We start from the raw sequence: 20,752 nt of genomic DNA, 5'->3' as shown, positions 1-20,752 counted from the left end.
GCAAAGGAGTCCAACAAAGCAGTCTAAAGTCAGAATTTGATTTTTTTTTTTGTAAAACATTTTGTGTGTGTTTTTTTTTAAATAACGTATTCATGGTTACCAGCCATAGTCATAACAAAAGTTATTCATAATAAAATGTATCTAAAATAACATTTCTATTTCAAACAGGAACCTTGTCTCTCTACTTTTTAGAAATACAGTAGTTCTGTCTGGTTTGTTTTTCTGTACGCTACTCTTCGGTATACACTTTGGAAAAAGGCTTTTATACTTCAAACAGTTCTCGAGGGTGTGAAAGAAGAAAGGGAAGACGGCGAGAGGTCGTCTGTACCTAAGAGCTGGCCGACGCCGGTGGACGGGGAACACCCCCCTCCTTGCAAAGAGTGTGGGTGGGGGAGAGATGCCGCCACCCGCAGCAGACACGCCAAGCACAGTTGGGGGGGCAGGCGGGCGGGCTCCCTCCAGCCCCCCCCCAACTGGACAAACCTGCCTTGCCCCTACACCCACACTCACCCTGGAAGTCCGGGCTCGGTGTCTCACCCTGCTTACCTGGTCCTGCTATAAAAAAGCAAGGCCGGTCTTTGTTTCCAAATACAAGCCCCCCCCCTTCATTTCCTGGGACTGCCCCCTCTGGAAAAGTGGGAGAGGCAGGGTGGTAGCAACGTCCTCCTCTCCCTTCTGCAGTAAAGCTATTCGAAACTAGGAAAACGTAAACAAGGCGGTGCAGACTGGCTGGAGAAGATGTGTGAAGAAAGCCCCCCACCCCAGTGCCCTCAACCCCTGTAGTGTCCAGGAAAATGCAATCCCACAGAAACAGGGCTTCCTGCCCCCTACCCTCACCCAAATCTTCTAGCCCACCTGGATGCATGTCCAAAGTCTTTCCTCCCCTCCCAGCCTCAATTAACGGGGATGATCCTGGTTCCTGGATCACCTTACATCCTAGCATCCGATCAAATGCTTCTTCCCCAGGAGACACCAGCCTGCTTTCCAAATTCATTCACCCCATGTGCCCCACATGCTCCTCAACCTAGTTCTTGCTACGTACCAGGAAACTGGGTAGTGGGAATGGTCCCTGTCACCAGGTCACCAGGGTTTGGCTATGATCAGTCTGCTCTGACTACCTTCACGCTCTCCCCATCGCCCTTCAACAAAGGAAGACAATTATCCAACCCAAACTACTGAAGAACTAGAGAAAATTCATGACCGATGTTTGGAGATTCTCCATAGATGTCCCAATCCCTTACCCCCTCCCTGCCCCCTCCACGATTACAGGGGGAGAAAAGAATCTGGCATCTATACCAGGAACCCAAATCAGTTCAACTGAGAACTCGGCTTCTGAAACTCAAACTGGTGATCCCCCAATCCACTGGAACTGCTTCAACAGAACTAGGCTTAATACTGCCCCATTTAAAAAAAAAAAAAGTCTCAGGGGCAGTAACTGAGGGGGTTAAAAATCCCACATTAGTGATACATTTCCCACGTCTGGGAGATGGCTAAGAGGGTCCTCTTAAACCTTCATCAGCTACTCTGTCCAGTTCCTCAAAGAGATCACCCATGGACATTGCTTCGTTAGCACTAAAAGAAAATGAACACCAATTGTGTACTAGACACCCACACACTTCCTGTGCCATTCCCTTGTCCCCCCCCCCCAACCACTCTTGGTAGAAGCAAGTATTAGAGGCACTTTTAAAATTTCACGAGTCACCTGCTGCATGCTTTTCCTCCTCGTCCTCCTCCCTATCCCTCTGACTTCCCCTCCAAAGCCAGAGACCAAAAACTACCAGTGAAGTTGCTCAGTTTGCCCTGATGACCCCATCTCGCCCCCCTCAAATCCTGGTGCTGATGGGTTCTTCAGTGCGAGTCTGACTCTGCTAAGGGGTCACCTTGGATTTCACTCCCTGTTCCTTTCTTAGGCCGGAGGGAGGGAGGGAGGGAGATAGATGGGGAGGAGGTGGCTGCTGGAGGAGAAGAGAGGGAAACCAGATTGGAAAAGGAATTACGGTATATATGGCCTAATTTAGGCGTCTGCCTTTGTAAGTTAAATTGGGGAGACTGCCAACTCCCATGTACATCAAAATATTAAACCAATATCTGAAGTTATAAGAATAATAAAAAATAGAAAAATATTAGAACACAATAAGATGGTAAGATTGTAGTGACAGCTTTTTCTCCCCTATCCCTCTGGCTGCTAAGGAATGCTGGAGAAGGTTTGGAGGTCAGAGGGAAAAAAAATGATTCACCTACCCCCATAGCAACATACCCCTGGGGGAAGGGGTTAAAAAAAAAAAAGGAGTGGGAGGAGAAAAATAAACAGCCATCCTAAAGCTTCTCAGGAATGCCAGCAGATCCAGCTTTTTCAAATGGTGGAGGTCTTGTCGGTGCCATCTGCAAAGAGAGAACGTGGGTAAGATGGCAGCACGTGAGCGGGCTGCCACGTTCACAGGTCACAGGCTTTTATTCAACACGGAGGGGCTTTGATGTCCTGGGAATCCTCGAGTCTTCTCATGTTGGGTGGAAATGGGAAAATGTACACAAGGGCCTTATCTGAAGAGAGGTCAGAGCATTCTTTGCACAGACTTTAAATATCCATCCACCCACCCACCCACCTTTACAGCAAGGAATGTGACTCTCCAGTTCTGCTTTCTGAAGCTCTTCCTACAGACCCCCAAATCGCCTTCAAATTAAAAGGATTAAATAAGGCCCTGAGGACGCAATGGACAGGAGAAGATGCTTTTAACTGCTCTTAGGAACCTTTATAAGCCCGGCCTTCAACCGTACCTAGTATCTATCAGGGAGGAGGAGAATTTGCCCCAGCGACTTGTATTCATTTAAACATTTCTAACCTGCCCGAAATCAGCAGCGTGAACAATGAAAACAGCAAGTAAACAATAAAAACACAGCATCTTCAAAAAGGTGCTCCATACAAAATGTACTAAGGTCTTAGCTCTGGTCCCTGAAGTCTGGTCAGCATGTGGCTGACCCTGTGGTCAAGTTATCCTTGCCCAGCCACTGGGCCAACTGGAGTGGTCCCTAGCAACTCTGGGCTGTTGAGGTAATTTGAGTTTCAGTGGCCTCCTTAAGGGACAACCCCACTCGGGGGAGGATAATTAACCAACCTGCGGACTTGAGAACTGCCAATCTATAGACCAGTGTTTCTCAATCTTGGCAACTTGAAGAGGTGTGGACTTCAAGCTGGCACGGTTGAGAAACTCTGCTATAGACCCTTCATTTTGCCAGAATTCAGTTTCAATGCATTTGTCCTCATCAAGCCCAAGGACACTATTTCAGCATTTGCACAGCTTTGCCTGAGTTCGGCAATGAGAAGAGTGGGTATCATCGTATGTAGATGATGCCTGACTCTAAATCCATGATGGCCTCACCTAGCAATTTCATACAGATGTTAAACAGCCCAGGAGATACAGCAGAATCACACAGTAACCTATCCCTTGGAAGCCAAGCAACGGAACAGAAATTCTTCTGAAATCTGCTTTATACACAGGAGCAGAAACCAACTAGTCCACTAAGACCAGACGCTACAGTTGCTGGTAACAGAAGCAGCTGAGAACTCCAGGAACCTCACAGGTTCATTTCTCTCCTCTCTCCCTGGAAGCAAGCTATCCCTCGGGGTGACCAAGGCCACTTTAATAGGCAGCTCTCCAGCTGCTACTCAGTTCCCAGCAGCTTTAGCCATGGTGAGGAATGATGGCAGCCGCAGCTCAGCTGTCAGACAACCTGAGGCTGAACAATCTGTTCTTTCTGAGGCTGAACAGTGTCAGAAGCTGACCAGTCACCTATCCTGGGTTGGCCTCGCAGGGTGCTGGAAGGTCCATTTCAGGAAAAGTCACATGACCCCTGACTGGCAAGGTTGCCATTCAGATCATCCCTTTCTACCAGAGCCTTGGAAGAAAAACAGGTTGTCTATGAAAACCAAGGTGCTTGCTGAGTTTCTCATTAATGGAATTTACAATTCCTTGGCCACCTGCCCCAGATGACACAAAGATAGTCATTTTATGGATCTATTACTTAGATTGATGTCTTCTTTTCCTTCAGAAGCTCAAGTTGGCATACATGGCACTTCTAATTTTTGTCAACAATAACTGTGAGGTAGACCAGGCTGAATGAAAGTACTGGCCCAAGACTTCCCCTTGGGCCTTTGTGCCCAAGAGTGGGCTTGAACATGGGTCTCCCCCATTCTAGTTCAACACGTGAACAAGAACCGCAACACCTTCCATGTTTGCTTTCAGGTAAACCCACATCAGGCCTGCCTTTGGCAAACCAAATGTATTCTCACAATCTGGTAAGCCCAGAGTTGCTTACCGCCCAGCGCGTGCTCCGTCATGCTCAGGCACAGTGACTCCAATGTGGGGTTGATCTCCAGATCCGTTCCAGGGAGCTGGCAATCTGAGAGGTTAGAGGAAAGATCAACTGAACCATCAGGCAGGGCCATGGGTGGTTCCAGCATTCCACAGGGGAGATGACACAGCTCTTGGCTAGTGCTTAAGGGCCACGGTGAAATATGGATGCTCCAAATTTGGATTTGCTCCGTCCCAAATTTGAAAGGAATGGGGAGAGAAAAGAGGAAGAGAATGGTGACAGTTCCTTAAAAATGAGGAGAAAGCACTTTACAGACACTTGCCCAAGACCTTTAAGGAAAGGCTGGTCCTCCAGGATTGAAACTCAGATCCCAAAAGTAGCGTTTCTAAGAAATTACATGCCGCAGAACGAAGCAAGATGCCTGCTATTCAGCTGACATGCAGACGCGCTGCTTACTCACCCTGTGGGAACATGAGGATAGCCTGAGGGGAGGTGTGAACGGGCAGCGAATGGGTCCGCTGGACTGAGCTGCGATTCTGGCCAGGCATGCTGTTGCTGCCACCGGGATTGGCAAACCACAGATTCTATGGGAGAGGAGAGAAGCTCATTGGCGTAGGATCTCTCTGAGAAGCAAAGCCTCTCACCCCCCGCTCACCTCTCTGCGGCAGGGCAAGGGAAGAAACAGGAGGGAGGTGGAGCCCACGTGATAAGGGCCAAGCTGAACACATCTGTTCATCACAGCGGCATCAAGGAGACCACTGCTAACTCCATAGGGAAAGTCAAGCACGCATGCCACTAGCAAGCCTCCTCCGTTTCATCCTACAAGGACCTCAGCCAGAATGGGGCCACAGCAGCAAGAGAAACAATTCATCCCAGAGACGAGTAACCTGGATGGCTGAAAGAACTGCACGTGGCAGAAGATGAGAGGTCGTCTACAGAGGCTTCTCTGCTGTAGTGGAGAAAGGCAGGTCCCTTTTATGCTAAGTGAGCAGAGAGCAGGGGATGGGTTCATGGGGGGTGGGTTGAAGATTCTTCCCAACCCTCTCCCAGTCAAGGCACCTCTTCACCTGCAACAATCTTTCCGATGCATTCAGGTACTGTTCTGCTGGAAGAACTCAACTGGATCTTACCTGCCGACCTTGGCTCCCCAGATTTGGGCTGGCCAGTCCGTGCCGCGGAGAGACTCCACCAATCCCCACGGGACTAAGGATCCCCATGCGGCTTGGGGGGATAGCACGGGGGGGCATCTGGAACTGCCTCTGTCCTCGGCGGGCCACTCCCACCCCCACAGATCCAGCTATGGGGAGAGAGTTAGAACCAAAGGCCCATCTGGAAAAATACAGGGAGAGGAAGTTAATCCCACCTCTGATCATTGTGTCTGGAATCCTGGTCATAACTTGCCACCAAAGCAACGCTGCTTGTTGCAGCTTAACCCAGACATCCAAAGCGAGCCCAAACAATTAAAGCAGCTCTCTCTGCTCAGAAGAACGGCCACCTCCCTCAAGTGGCTTAGCCCCTCGGAAGCCTTCCTCTGCCCCACCCTCCATCACTGTCGAGGTATTTCACAAAGGACAGGACAGATCTAAGAGGCCTCCTTAGCCACCTGACATCCTAGCACGGCGGGGGGCAACAGCCACAGAGCGCCCCCATGCCAAACCCTCAACACTTATCTGAATGCGACCTAGGTATTGAGACCTTCTTGAGAGGAACACCACAGTGGGAGCCAAGCTGCCCTTTCTCTTTCGCTTACATTTGACGGTGGCCAGCCGAGAGGAGGACTGACCCCCCCCAAGCCGCAAAGGGAAAGAGCAAAGTTAGCTAAGCAGATCCCAGCTAGGAGCTGTAAGGAAGCCCACGCAAAACCTCTTCTCTCTGAATAGGGATGTGTCAACTAAGCCCTGGCTTTTCCAAAAATGACCCAAAGCAAGCAGTTTGAATTTCCATACTGCAGCATCACAATAGCAGGCGCATTTGCAGGTTCTTTACGGAAGTGACAGCTTCCCTTAAATATGAAAGGATTAGTTTAACCAAAAAAAACACAACCCCTCTCAGTCATTTTGAAGCAAAGAGCGAAATCCATTTCTATTGTTTAATTAAATTCATGATGCAAGCCATAAGCAGCAAACCTCCCAGGCTTTATGAGTTTAAGCTGGTGACTTCGGAAATAGTTCTGACGGTAATCTGGTTCCATCCTTCCCCCAAAGGATTCTTGAACTGTCATTTGCCTGGCAGGCTGACACCACAGACTGGCAATGCCATCAAAACTCACCCTTTGCTTGTCATAATATTAGCTAGCACAACGGCTGCTCAAAAAGCTCTGAAAGCCCCCGAGTCCTTTTCTGGAGCTGAATTTCCTCTGCTCACGCAGAGGCGTCTCTTTAAAATAAAAGAGCTCCCTGTCCTGCGGGAGAATGACTCCTACGTGAATGGACGTTCAGCACTTCCAGATCCAGCTCTATTCTGACCCTTCCCAAGGCAGCACTCTGCGAAACAGGCAACTGAGATGGCCTTGAAGGACAGAGGGAAGATCCGTTGCCAAGGCAATTATCAGAAAAATGAGCCCTGAGCCTGACCGACAAAGAGGCTTGCAAAAACACCTCAGACAGTACCCCCCGCCACCCAATTCACAAGAAGATAAAAGAGGGAGGAAGGGGAGCACATTCAGACTTGCAAGAGTCTCTTACTTCAGCCGTTCTAATAAAAGTAGCTTTAGGTCTGCACGGTGTCTGTATCTTAGCCTTGTCAATCTCACAGGGCTGACAATCAGGGTTTTTTTCCCCAGTTCACTGAAAAAAGACTACAGCTCTACTCAATTAGCCTAGAAAGCTCCTTGTGCCCACTCTGGTGCCCAGAGACCTACCCCTTCTGGGGGCGATAGCCTTGCATGTCCAGCACAGCCTTCCTTGGGAAGGTACGGAGCAACTTCAGTACTTGCTGCTTCCAAGACAACAGCCTCTTTTTCTGGGTCTCTGTGAAGGCCTGAGGGAGGGGGACAGGAAGGCAGCCATGTTGGGAAAGGATGGAAAGAGCCAGCATTCTCAGGACATCGACCTCTAGGGCCCCGTAACGCCCATGCCTACCTCGTGCATCAAGCACTTTTCTATCAATTGGAGGTAACTAGTGATGTTCTCCTCATCTGGCCGGGAGACTAGCAATTGCGTACACACTGCAAGAGAGTAAGAGGAAAGGTGGAATGGTTACCTAAGAAATCAGAGCTCTTCCAGTAGCACTGTTTATTTAATGTATATACCACTAAAATCAAGTAACTCCTGGAGGCTTACACCAAAGCTCCCCCACTGAAAAACCCCACTGCAAGTTCAGCATAAAGGAACAATAAGAAACATCACTGTTGGAAACAGCCACACCAATCCTCCAAACTCTGTGAACACAAAGGGTAGAGTGCGAGAATAGATCGTTCCTTAAGTGGACACAGACCCACGGCACACCTCACAAACTCCAGCTTTCTTGAAGGTCTTGCTGAAAAAGTCAGTGTAGCCCATCCCGGTTGCTGGGGGGAGAGTACAAAGTGCTTGATGCCATCCCAGAAAACGCACCTTTACCCATCACGCGAGTGAACTGCCCGGCAATGTCCCCTTCAGCGATAGGCGCTGCTCCGGATTCTCCATCGCATGGAGAGCCTGTTGGGGGTGGGAAGGGGTCATCGGTGGCTTCCTTGTCCTCGGTGCTGTTGCTGCTTTTCTCCAAGCCCAGCGTGGGACCTCCACGTGGCTCAGCGGCTTCCTTGGATGCTGCCGCGGCCTGCAGAGCATGGAAGGCTTTGATGGGTGTGGTGATGATCTGCTGCAGTTCCTGGAGAGCATTCCACAAGTTCCCACCTTCCAGAATGTCCTGCCCCAAAAAAGGAGAGAAAAGAGGGGGAGGCCAAGGGAAAGGGAAAAATTATCTTGGAATTCTGCTCACTTTGTGCAAGCTATTTATCTATTGTTTATTTATGTATTCATGAAATGGATATCCAGCCACAATCACAAAGACTCTCAGTGACTCGCAAAAATCACTCTCTGAGTCATATGGAGGTTAGCAGCCTCATTTGGCTGAAGAAAAAATGCAAGATTAAAAAAAGAGAATAAATTACATAAATTAAAAAGGAAGCCAAACTATGGAAATTGCTATGACAAGATGAAACAGCAGGTGCCAGCTCAGGTGGCTTTAGAAAAAGATTTGGCAATCTGTGGAAGATATGGCTGTAAACAACTCTTTAACATTTGTATATTTATTTACAGGTATCGCGGGGGCTAAATGCCCAATGCAAGACAAGAGGCAACAGGTGCCTCTCAGCCCCAGTTGCTGGGAACAAGTGAGTCTTCCTGCAGGGGTACATGGCTAGCAACTGTGGGATCTGAGTGACCTGATCCAGCATTCTGACTCAACAGCAGAGTGACACTACTGTGAGCAAATGAAGAGCAATGTATCTCACACAGCATCACAAAGCACACACGATATAACTTTAAGTTCCAGTAGAAGAGAATCTCTGTAGCTCAGGGTTGAACTGTGGAGTCCTTGGTGCTCTCTGAGCTTGTTTGTTTGTTTGCAGACATTTCATGACCGGACTAGGTAACATCATCAGCACTGATGGGTAATGAAACGTCTGCAAGCCAGCCGCCCGGCTCAGAGCGCACCAAGGACTCCATAACTTTAAGTACTGCATACTAACCCGTGGCAAGTAACATCTGCTTACTGTATTTCCAACTGAATGGAAAGAAAGTATTTTACTGAATGTTGCTGTGGCTTGCAAAGAACTTTTACAACACAGTAAAACGTAACAGATAGAGTTCTTTGGCCCTGTGTAATCCCAGTTGTTATGGACCTCAATTCCCATCCACCCCAGCCCTTCCACCACATTGGGAAGGCTGCCTCAAAGCATCAGGCAGACTCCCTGAGCCAGCAAGGGCCTGATCTGAACACTGCAAGCCTGTCACCCCAAGCCAATCTCATCTAGAGGCTCCCAGGCCAAAGTAGCAATCCTAGGAAAGTCTGTTTTCTCTTCAGAATCTAGCAAAGCAATGGCCAAGGATGCTGAGAAAAAATTGGAGCTGCATAGCTGATACAGTAAAACAAATTCTGAAATCGTAGAACTAATTGGAGAGATCTATTACACTGAAACAGGAGCTTTTCCTTTCTGGGACTGTGTAAAAAAGGTTGAAAATATGCATCATGGTGATGTTTGAATATATCAGTATTCTGAAGCCAGTGCTGGGTGTGTTTGCTCATATTTTTACAGCTGCTTTAGCATACTATTGTATTTCTTGATCTTGTGCAAAGGGCCTACCCTTCTGCATGCTCCAGGCCAGTGTTTCTCAACCTTAGCATGTGGTGTGGATTCAACACCCAGAATTTCCCAGCCAGCATGAAGTCCACACATCTTAAAGTTCATTAGCATGCTGGCTGGGGGATTCTGGGTGTTGAAGTCCACACATCTTAAAGTTGCCAAGATTGAGAAACACTGCTCCAAATGACAAACAACTGGAAAAAAGGCATGGAACTTTGTTTTTGTACATGATAACTGCAGCGAGATTATTGTATGCACAAAGGTGGTGTCAGGGGAAAAACCACGTTAAACACGGGAGGCAGACACACCACAAAACAAGTCACTTCAAAGTTCTAAAAGCTTTATTAAATGTTAGTTCAACAGGCAAGTAAAATTCAACCAATAGCATACATGGTACTCACTGAGATTCACATTGCAATGTCGTGACCATTTTAATTGAGCCGTCAGGTAGACAGCTTGACCAAAATGGTCCCGACCCCCTCAGATGCAATCCTTTTTATCCTTTAAAACCACAAACCACAGACACGACTCCTAGGTTTAGCAACTGATTCGTAACGCCCTTGGTGCTAATTTTACCGTACCTTCCTGTTCTATTCCCATCAGCAAGTTGCTTAGTCTTGCATCTGGCTTTTCCTGTCACTGCCCTACAGGTCACAAGAAGCTAACCTGGCTTTATCAAACGCAATCAAAACTAACATTAAAACATATAGAAGGCTACTAAAATTTTCCTCTCACAATCTCCACTTCTTGTCCTAAGGACAACACAATACTGAATCAATCTATGCAGAGCCATGTAGCGACACTCCAGTTTAAGACCAGGAGAGGATTCTACGGATTTAGAATCTAACACCTGTGATACAAGACCAAAAGGGGAAAGAACTACTTAAGTTGTTGTAGCATGTGCTGCCATTGTTAATATGGCACTGGGCACTGTCAAGCAGCAATTAATCTGGGGAAGCATAAAGCGGGTCTTCTTCAGGAGGGTCCTCAGTGGGTTCCACAGTGGCAGGCAATCTCCTCATAGAAGCATGGATTGCATCAAGCTCTACCTGCTGAGAATGTTGGGATATCTACATTTATTGCTGACTGGAAACCCCTTATGGACTTTTTTGCGTAAAACAGAAAAAAATGAAAAAACGATTTATGGTTTTAATAATTGGACAAGAGAGATTATAGAAAGAAGAGAGTTATGTTGCAGCCACAGAGTAAGAGGTAAATTTATAAATGTACTAACAACCTCTGTAAAGAAGATTGGAAGCTATTTCTTTGTATCTTTTTTCTTTCTTTTCTTTTCTTTTCTTTTACTTTTTTCCCCTTTCTTTTACTTTTAGCTTTCTCTTTGATTTCTTTCTTTTCCTTTCTTTATATTAGTTTGTATTAGTTTTTATCTTCCTTTATAAAAATACGTAATCATGCTTATGTAAAAAAAGAGGAAAACTGCTCCAGGCAATTCAAACGACCCATGGAATCGCAGCTCTGTTCAACAGGCCCCTTACCTTCTCCAAGGACTTCAGGACGCTCTGCCTTTCCCGCAGCTTTTGGATACTTAAGGCAATTTTGTGCCTTGCTCCTTTGGTCACGTTCTGTTCAGGGAAGGATTGGGGAAGAAAAAGAGAGCTAAAAAAGGGAACCAGAACTGCCTCTGCCCTCCAGCCTTTACAGGAGGGATATATTTACATCTTCAGAGTGGCCCCCTCAACAATGCCTGGCACTGCATTTTAGGCATCTTGTTGCGACAAAGTCACAGAAATGGAAAACGTGATCATCACGGCCCTCCCAGGCACCACCCAAACACCAGCCTTTTAAAGTAGGCAGGAATAGGCCCCTATTATGCATAGAAGGCAAGGCAAGGCAAGGCAAGGCAAGGGAGCCCCTTTTCCCTGCTCTCCCTCCTCCTCCCGGCGTGGGGATTTTAGTACCTGCGATTCCAGATGCTGCTCCGTGAGAGTCATCATCTCTTCGTAAGTCATTTGGGAGAAAAGGGCTGCATATTTGTGGAGACGGAGGCTCTTCAGCCATGAGGGAACATCTGTGGGAAAAGGATCGAGAAGTCAAGCCACCTGCCCCAAAGCCCTGTTTCCCAGAGAAGACCGCCAATTAAGCACCCTGCGGGTCTCAAAGAAAAGCCCTCAAACACAGGCACAAGGAGAGGCCCTTTTGGGGTGAAGTAAGAAATATTATGGAGCATTTCTAGTGCTGCTTTGAGAGACAGTGGTACAATCGCAAGCCCTACACAAGATCTACTCAAGTTTCCAAACTTACGAGCTATAAGAGACCCCGCCTGTCTTCACAATCCCGATGCATCAGATGCAACATCCAGGACAACAGAATCAAGGCAATCAGTGTCATATTCTCTTTCAAACATATTTTGAATGCCTTCTAAGTAACTGACTAAGAAACAGTCAAGGCAGCATAGCTTCACAGACAGGCTGGGCTTTTCTCTGTAATATATCCACCATCACAAACCCAGTACAAAATATTTTTCCCCCCAACTAAGGGATTTCCCAACTAAGATGCACCTTTAAGAAGTCTGAGAGACACTTAGGGGTCTGTTGACTCCTCAAATCCCAGGACTGGAATTAGGCAAGCGAGGCAGAACCGGGTCATGTGCCTTCTTAGCCCCAACTACCTTCAAATCTGGGGAAGCTGCTCAGTCACCTTGTCCAGAACCTGTCATACCTTTCATGCCGCTGCCGTCCTCCTGAAAGGTGTTACGACTGCCGGGCTGTTCCTCCGTCTGCTCGCTGCCTGAGGAAGCCACGCTGCTCTGGGGAGAGAGGGGCGCGTGCTCCCCACTGGAGATGAAGGCTGGCCTGGCACCCATCTCATCCACGTTCATCCACTCGCTGGAGACCTGCTGGCCCGTGGGGATGAGCGACATGGAGCGCTTCAGCGGGCTGGGGTGGATTTGGCAAGGAAGAGCTGCAACCAGGAAGAAAGAATTAGGATGCACCAGCAACGGTTTCAGGCGCTGGTCACGAAATTATCAGAAGGAAAAAGCTGCTTATTTTGGGAAGGAGTTAAATGCTTAGGGGCTTCCAATAGGAGGAAGTGCATTAGTTTCTGATGGGGTGAACTGCCCTCTCCCCACTCGGAAACACGAAACCAACTAGCATTCATTTGGGTAGAACATAGGAAGAGCTTACCCAGCAGAACTATCCCTACTCATTGCTTGGGCATTCAGAAAGTCCAGCAACAAAAGCTGCATGCAGTAAAGCGTGAGGGCAATGGCCCAGAAGTGTCCCCCAGCATGAAGGTTTCCCAGCTCACAGGCAAAGCTACTTTGACCTGGATACGTGGAAACCTTTTCCAACTCCTCAGAAATAGCCCAGACTCACCAGGCTGGATAGCAAAACCCACATTTACCACCCTGCTTCACAGCAATGCCTTTCCGAACCTGTGTTGCTCGTGTTGCTCCCAATACTATTGATTGCCGAGGACACTGAGCCAGAAGGATGGAAGGACATGTGCCCATTTTCCCGTGGTGTCTTCTCCTGCCAGCTGTGTCCCAGATCTCCAAGGCCCGTCTCCACCGGACCTTGCCAGTCATCTGAGCCTTGGCGTGAGTGGTAGGCTGTGTCTGGTCGTCCCCTGCCTTGGCTGGGATAGCCGCTGGAAAGGCGCTCCTCAAGATGGTTGAGCCAAAGTGCCAGGGAACTGCGGTCGTCCAGCGTGGTGGCTGGATGAATGAGGGCATAGGACAGGAGCTGCCTGCTTTCTTCTATGAAGAGGTTGCTCTCAATAGAGTAAGCCAGCACCTTTTGCAAAAGCTTCATGTATTCTGACTTGGCATCTGTGTTGCCAGGCTGGAGAAGGGGCAGATGGGACAGGAGCAAGGAGACGACTTTGTCTTTTGGCTCTTGGTGCCACTGACTGATGATGGCTGTTGGAGAGAAGGAGAGGGATACAAATCTGATAGGTGCCTCGTGTGCCAGAGAGCCATTAACCACTTCCAGGGTCTCCAAGGAAAGCCCCCCTATCCTGAAGCGGGGTCCTTCCCATCAAGATGCGTGAGATGAAGGAGGTAGGTGGTTAGCCTGCTGCAACAAGGTCAGAGAGCTGCCACTGCTGCAATAACTGTATCAGCCTTTCAGAGGTGACCGTATCTTTTATGATGTATGCTCAGAAACAGTATAACTGACTTAACACAGGAGTTTGAAGTGCCTTGGCAGCCTAGCGACAGAAAGCCATTCTGCCCACACCCTCCATCCTCTTGAGCTTGGGGGAGGAGGAAAAGAATCTTCCCTGGCACTGCCAAAGCAACTGGGCTCACTCTGGGCTGAGACTCCTCTTGCAGCCTGCTAGGAGTCTTGACGCAGCCCCCCTGGCAAGTGGGGCAACAGAAGGATCACCACCAAATGGGCAAGCTGTCTGCATCTGAATCCCCAGGTGATGCGGAGACCGAGCTCAAGCTCCGACAAAAGAATCACTGGCTTACCTGCGCTGTTAGCTTCAGACTCCAGAACATGGACCTCTGTGCAGTCTGCCAGCGAGTGCTCCAGGCATAGCTGCAGAAAGCGGGCTTGGGTGCGAGAGATACGCTTGAGGAGGGACAGCAGGGCTACTGTCTGCTCACACTCGTTCCAGCCTTTGAACCAGCCAGCAAGGATGCCCACCTGGTCCCGGAACATCATGATGGCCAGCACCTTGGCCTTAGCAGCAACTCACCCACAAAGGGGCCAAGAAAAGTACAGGACAGGGGAACCCCTCACATGTTTTCAAGTATGGGGGTTAGCAGGTAGGCACCACTACAACACCAACTTTCACACTAGCAGGGAATCAGGGTGGCACAGAAGTATGTCAGGAACTCCTGGTTCTCTGTAAGTTCTTTGGGATTCCTCTTCTTTGACGGATTGTTTCAGACCTCCCTGTACAAAAGAAAGAAATAAGTATGAGGCTCTGGGAGTCCCTCCCCATTTCTCTATTATCTATCAAATCCCTAAGCTGGGAACGTGTAACACATGCTTGAAAAGAAGATAAAACACCTGCTGCTTTAAACAGTTTCCAACTACTTGTACTTCACAGTGCACTAACAAGGGAGCACCCAAGCCCAGAAACTTACCAGTCATGTCTCCTTACCTATTGTGTAAGCTATCTTGAGCATTATTTACACTGAACAATGACACTGAAATTCTTCCTATTAAAGATAGCAAAACAAAAGGGATAAAGGAAAAGCTAGTTTAGGATCAGAGAGACAGTGTTTGGATGAGCCTCAAAAGAAAGAGCAGGAGGACAATCACCTCTGGCAAATGGCATTTTGAGATATTCAGTGCACGGTGTTATGCAAATAATGTAACCCCAAGAAGCAATATCATAAAAGGCTCTAAGTGACTTCTCCAAGACCCCCAAAGGAGCCAGAAGCCAGCTGAGATGGATGAATCCAATTAACTGCCAATCAATCAAACAAGCAAGCAAGCAAAGAAAAAATCCCTCAAATTTCAGAATGTGACTTAAGGTGTAAATAAAGAAATTCAAGACAAGGCAAGTATTGATGAACAAAGCAACCCCTACCAGAGAAAAAGAATCACTTAAAAAGAAAACATTCATAAGCCTAGCCCAGCTTCAATCATTGCCTCTGGACACTGCCACTGTTCAGATATCCAATTTTGATAGAGGAAGAAGCAAAGTGGCTTCCAAAACTAGGTTTCTATTAAAGCAGTTCTACAAAGAGAGAGCATCTGTATTTTTTTTTTAATGAAAGGGAAAGAATAGACTGAGGAAACGGCTGTCTGGGTCCTTCTATTCTCTGGACACTATAATTAGAGTAAACTGAAGCAAGCATACTCCCCAAAGAAAACAACCAGAAGTAGTCTGGAAGAGCAGCAGGGCAGCTGGCCCTAATTACACCTTCAAAAGAAGAACACAACACACCGAATGCCATCCGGAGTCACATGCGCACTGAAAAGAGGCCCTTTGCCACACAGGTAGGAAGCAGCAGCACAGAAGATGGAAGAGTGGACCAACAGCACCAAAAAGATAAAAAGCCAAAACTGGAGATGAGTTGTATAATCTGAAGGAGAGCATGATTCCATAACTCCAAATCAGTTTAACTTTGGGAAAAGATGACACTGCTTCATTTTGAAATCTCGTGCATACCCCAAATAAAACTTTGATAGAGTTTGCCCAAAGGATGGAAATGTATTTCAGTTACACAAACAAGCCAGGACTAGAACCCTAGAATTACAGTCAGGTTCCAGTGACTCAGCCAAGCAGAAATATCCTTTACCAAGCAGTAAAGAGGCCACTTCTGGCCACTTCCCCCGCCAACTCCAAAAATGCAAGGCTAAGCCTATTTTGCTACCCCAAAATACATGGCAAATGTTTAACTGGAGCAAAAGAATACAAAGCAGATGAGGTGGCTATCCTTCCCCTTCCCTCAGGGCACTAGTGTATGTTTCTGGTTCTCACGCTGAAAGTCAGAACCAAGGAAACATCATTCCCTGAGGTCCAAAAATAGGACTTGTAAATCAGAAACAAAAGGATACTCCGATTTTACTCCCAGTTTTCCAGTTCCAAGAGATGATTCAGGACAAATGACTCCATGACACTATTTTGAACTTCAGGGGCTAATAACGCTGAACTCCCAGTTTCAAGACAGAAGGAGGTTGGAGAGCTTAGTAAAAGGAACTGTCAAGCAGATCTGTAGTTTGATACTTGCAGCTTGGATCACTTTCCGATAAAGCAGGGAAGATACAAAGATGGAAGACATAAACCTAGTTTGTACAGAACAATAAATCATAATATAGTTAGTTACAGGAGTACGATATGCGAGCCCCCTATTCTGGATTAATGTTATGTGGAAACACAACATCACCTTATTTGAGGGAGGAAGATTCTTTAAAAACTTGCACACATATCAATTTTATTCCTCATACAAAAAGGATATTTGTGTAAAAGAGAGAAAACTTTTATAGCAGAGCAGTAAGATTCTCCCTAACGTGTTCATTCCTGTGAACCTTGTAAGACAGAGCAGGACCTAATCTTATTCTTCCTAGATAGGCTGTCTACTTGCATGGCACAAAACAGAGTCCGGAATAGCTTTGACAGAAGACACCTTAAAAGGTATGTGGGTGTTTAAGAGAACTGAGACAGCACCATCAGAATGGCCCCAGCGCCTTTTTTGCTTCTGTTCCTGTACACAGCCATTAAAGCCAAGAAATATGGTTTGTTACACAGTGATCCTTCACTCATGTTTCTTGCAAAAACAGAGTTTTAGCTGGCCTGACTTGTCTTTGCACAAACTAAGTCCAATGCATACATACGCACGCCAATTTTTCTCTATGGCAGCGCATGCCAGCGAACAACTCTGCAAATGAACTATGTAGAGAACAGTAACAACCTGGCAATCCTGGCCTATTGCTCTTACAGCCTAGTACACACAGAATACATCATGGAATGACCTACACTGATGTTCAGTCCTCAAGGTTGCTCTTGCACTTGTTCAAATTCTTCCCTTCGGTGCAAAACAGCACGCTTAAAAAATGCAACTAACCTCAAGGTTTGTAATTTACTTCACTGCATTAACCAGGCCTTCCCTCGTGGCCAAGAAATGCAAACCATAAAACAAGATTCAGAGCCATGTCCACCTGAAGGTCTGAAAGCAGACCAACATGTTGAAATAAGGGGACAGGATGGAAACACAGCATCTTATTGAGTGCTCATGGCACAACTTTGTCTCTTAATAGAAGGGCATCTGTCATTGGCCATAAAACAATATAGATATTAAGTAGGACAAGCCTTTCAGCTAAATATAGGCTTCTACTGTGCCTCACTTGGCTTCAGCCATCATACTCAGTATGGAATTTTGTTATTGACATAGATCATTAGGACCTGTACTAACTTTCTAATCTAGTTCAGATTTCTAGTTCCAGTTTCAAAACCCACAAAAGAACAGCAGAATCTCATAACACTATTATCTTTGGCCTGGCAGATCTAGTTACAACGTATATAAGATAAGACAAGATGCCAGGTTCAATCTAAAACACGAATCTGCCCCAATATGCTAAACAGTGCATAACCACAATTAAGCTTGGTGAGAACAGGTTGTGTAGGCTGACCACTAGCTTCTGAACTGGACCTTCCATGGGATAAGAGGGCTTTCACATTAAAGGTTTACTCATAAAATGAATAAAAAATGAATTTAAAAAAAAGAGCAAAAAATGAAGTGTGCCTCCAATTTTAAAATCTGGAGGTGTCCCAGTTATCAAACTTTTGGAAAGAACTGACACAGCTGGATCCTCTTTTCATCACTAATTTCAGGACACAGAAATAGATGGAGCCTCTGTACGGATCCCAAGGCAGATTAACATACTTTACATCTTGGGGTTACCACCAGTTTATCACCTTTGGGAGGCAGCATTTCCAGAAGTTGGAGTTTTCTTTTCTGGATCTGAAGACAACCATCAAACCTGGCTAGTCATTAAAAAAAAAAACCCAAAGATTCCTCCATACACTAGGGACAAAGATCAGAGCATCACTAGGAGTAACTTCATGGAAGAAAGCTCGTGACACTTGTGCAAGAGAGCCCAGAGGAAAAATCAGATAGAGAGGAACATGTAGGTGGCTAGAATGAAGGATGCAGCAAGTCTCTTAAGTCTCTTAATGGTCTTGCCTCAAATAGGAGGTGCCTCTACAAATCGCACAAAACTGAATATTATGTAGTTATTTTGCATTTGCTCTCCACTATCCCAGAGAGGATCTGAGCTTGTTCCATCGAGGACCTGGGAACAGAGCGCATGGACAATACCGAGGCAGTGCATCACTACCAAGTACGGTTAGAAGCCTGCCAAAGGAGAGGAATGCTTTCCTCAGATCCAGAAGACAGTGACAGCAAGGGGGTGCTCTCAAAGCTGAACCAGTGAACCCCCCAATGGGAGCTGAAATAATTATAGAAGAGTATTTCAGCTCACAGAGAAGTAATCTGTGAGCAATAACCCTGCAGAGAAAGCTAAGTGATAGAACAAAAAAGAAAAAAATCGCATGGCGATAACCTGAAGCAGAATCAACATAAGCGTTACAAGGATAAAAACAATGAGGCAGCCCATATAAAATGAATAAAAGCCATTTTTTCCTGTAAAAGATGCCTAAAGGGAACATCCGAGTGGCTTTATTAGTTGTTTATGACACATGATGAAAAGCGGGCCTAGTTCCCCAGCTGCATATGTGCTAGGAGGCAAGCCAGCTGCTGAAAGGTCACAGTCCAGCCCCCCAAAGTACCCCTTCTGCTCTTCTGCTCTCAGAAATCTAAATTTTAAACTTTCAAAAACTGCCAGTATCCCAAAATACCCTTGGAGCTTTCCCCTCCCTGGTTCCTGCTCCACAAAGGCGGTTCTCCACTGGGTCCGAAAGCAAGATGTTGGGTTAAAACGATCCAAGAAGACCCTGAGCGAGCATTCAGCTGAAACCTTTTAGACCTGAGACAAAGCAGAAGACCCCTTCCGTCTGAGGAGAAGCCCCTTAAAACGGCAGAAGCAGCTGATCAGGGAAAGAAGCCTCATCTCCCGCTTTAGAGGAACAGCAAGTGACAGAGCAGGCGGCCCGGCAATTAAATCTTTGCGGGGGGGCAGAGGCAGCCCACAGCCGGAAGGTGTTTCCTGGTTCAGGCAGAAGATGAGGAGACCCCGCAGCTGAAGGCGGCGCGCCTGGCAAGGATCCCCCTCCTCTTGGGGGGCTCAAGTGCACCAGCAACGCCAGACGAGGGCCCGATTCAGGCGGGGGGCAGGCTGCCCGCGCCCCGGCTCATCTCCAGCACCCCACGGACGGAGAGGGGCTGCTTCGGATCGGGGGGTCTTCACAACCGTCCCCGGCCGTTTAAGGGGTCGGCGCCTGGGACGCCCGGGAGCGGGAGGGTCTCCGGTCCAGCCGCGACCCGAGGCGGCCGGCGCCCAAAGCATGGCTGAGGATGATGGGGCCTGGAGTCGCCCTGCGAGGGCGCCCTCCTCACCCTTCGACCGAGGGGAAGGGGCGGGGCCGCCGAGGCCCCCTCCCACGGGGCGGGGCCGCCGCCGCTCCCCAGGACCCCCGGGAGGGGGAGGGGCCGCAGGGGTGGGGTGTCTCCGGCGGACCGCCCGTCGCCTCAGAGCCGCTCTCCCGCCCGCGCCCGGAGCCGCACTCACCGTCACCGCGGCCCACTCCGGCCCACCGGGGAGACCAAGTTCCACACGCGCGCGCGCGCACATAGACCCACGTACATACATACATACACACTCACTCACTCACTCACTCACTCACACACTCTCACGCACACAGGGCAGCTCCAGCCACCACACACTCCAGAGGGGGGCGCGCGACGTCACAACGCACGGCGACGTGGGGACGCACCCGGGACGACCGCACGCACGCACTCACGCACGCACGGGCGCGCGCCCCGGACCAACCAACGAACGCGCCAGCCCGACTCGGTCGCCTAGCTACGTCACCCAGATCGCATTCCCATTGGCTGGCGCCGCGCGAGCCTTCCCTTTAATCCCACCTCCTCCTCCTCCACCAATCCTTCTCGTCTTCGGGACGCTCCATCGCCAATCGGCGAAGAAAGGCGGTGCGGGGAGGAGTTTGCGCGAAGGGCCTCCCGGGCGGCCAATGAACTGGCGGGAAATCAAGGCGTGAGGCGGGGGAAGGCGGGGGCGTGGCTTCCGAGTCTCTTAGGAACGGCCACGCCCCTTCCCTTTCCCGCTCAAAGTGCGTTTCTCCCTCAGCGGCAGGCCGCGGCCGCCCGGAGCTTTCCGAGCACGCGTCCGGAGAACTGTGGGGCGACAGCGGTCGGGAAGCGGGCTGTCCGCTGCCTGGGCTCTTCCCGGAGCCGCCGAGAGAAGCGCAAGGCCCAAAAGAGGCGCCCCGTTCCCCTCACCCGCCGCTTCCCTCGGGCCGCGCCGGGTCCCCGCCTCACTTTGCGGCCCTTGGGTCCAAGCCTCCGAGGGCTGCCCTGCCCCTCGAGCCCCGTCCGTCTTCCCGGTGCGGATGGAGCCCAGTAACTTGCTCGAACCTGGGTCTTCACCTTGGCTGAGTTCACACAAGCTGTGAAGCCCCAGACCCGTGTTCGCAAGCCTCTGCTGTCGTGCTGGTAGCACGACAGTAAAGCCAGTAAAGGCTCTTAGGGCCTAGTGCGGTGTATCTCAACCTCAGCGACTTTCAGATGCATGGACTTCAACTCCCAAA

The 20,752-nt window shown here is 48.5% G+C and overlaps 1 protein-coding gene across 2 annotated transcripts; it reads right to left on the bottom strand.

The window, feature by feature from the left end:
- Positions 1–1,540: 1,540 nt before the first annotated feature.
- On the bottom strand, positions 1,541–19,927 carry SAMD4B (sterile alpha motif domain containing 4B). 2 transcript variants are annotated; one of them, XM_088139689.1, is made up of 13 exons: positions 19,714–19,927; positions 14,037–14,466; positions 12,996–13,481; positions 12,278–12,520; positions 11,518–11,627; positions 11,095–11,181; positions 7,866–8,160; positions 7,392–7,477; positions 7,172–7,290; positions 5,442–5,640; positions 4,772–4,895; positions 4,315–4,398; positions 1,541–2,382 (listed from the first exon to the last, which is right to left on the bottom strand). In XM_088139689.1, the coding sequence occupies exons 2-13, from the start codon at positions 14,230–14,232 to the stop codon at positions 2,354–2,356; spliced, it is 2,058 nt and encodes a 685-aa protein (XP_087995815.1). In that variant the 5' UTR covers positions 14,233–14,466; positions 19,714–19,927; the 3' UTR covers positions 1,541–2,353. The 2 variants fall into 2 exon arrangements, with proteins under 2 accessions (XP_087995815.1, XP_025026549.1); XM_025170781.2 differs by lacking the exon at positions 19,714–19,927 and adding an exon at positions 18,884–19,672.
- Between the last annotated feature and the right edge of the window lie 825 nt (positions 19,928–20,752).

This window comes from Python bivittatus, unplaced genomic scaffold (assembly GCF_059951505.1).
Source record: "Python bivittatus isolate LINGU-HERP-01145 unplaced genomic scaffold, Pbiv_v1 ctg000310_np1212, whole genome shotgun sequence".
NCBI lineage: Eukaryota > Metazoa > Chordata > Lepidosauria > Squamata > Pythonidae > Python > Python bivittatus.
This window is presented reverse-complemented; position numbering and strand designations above follow the sequence as displayed.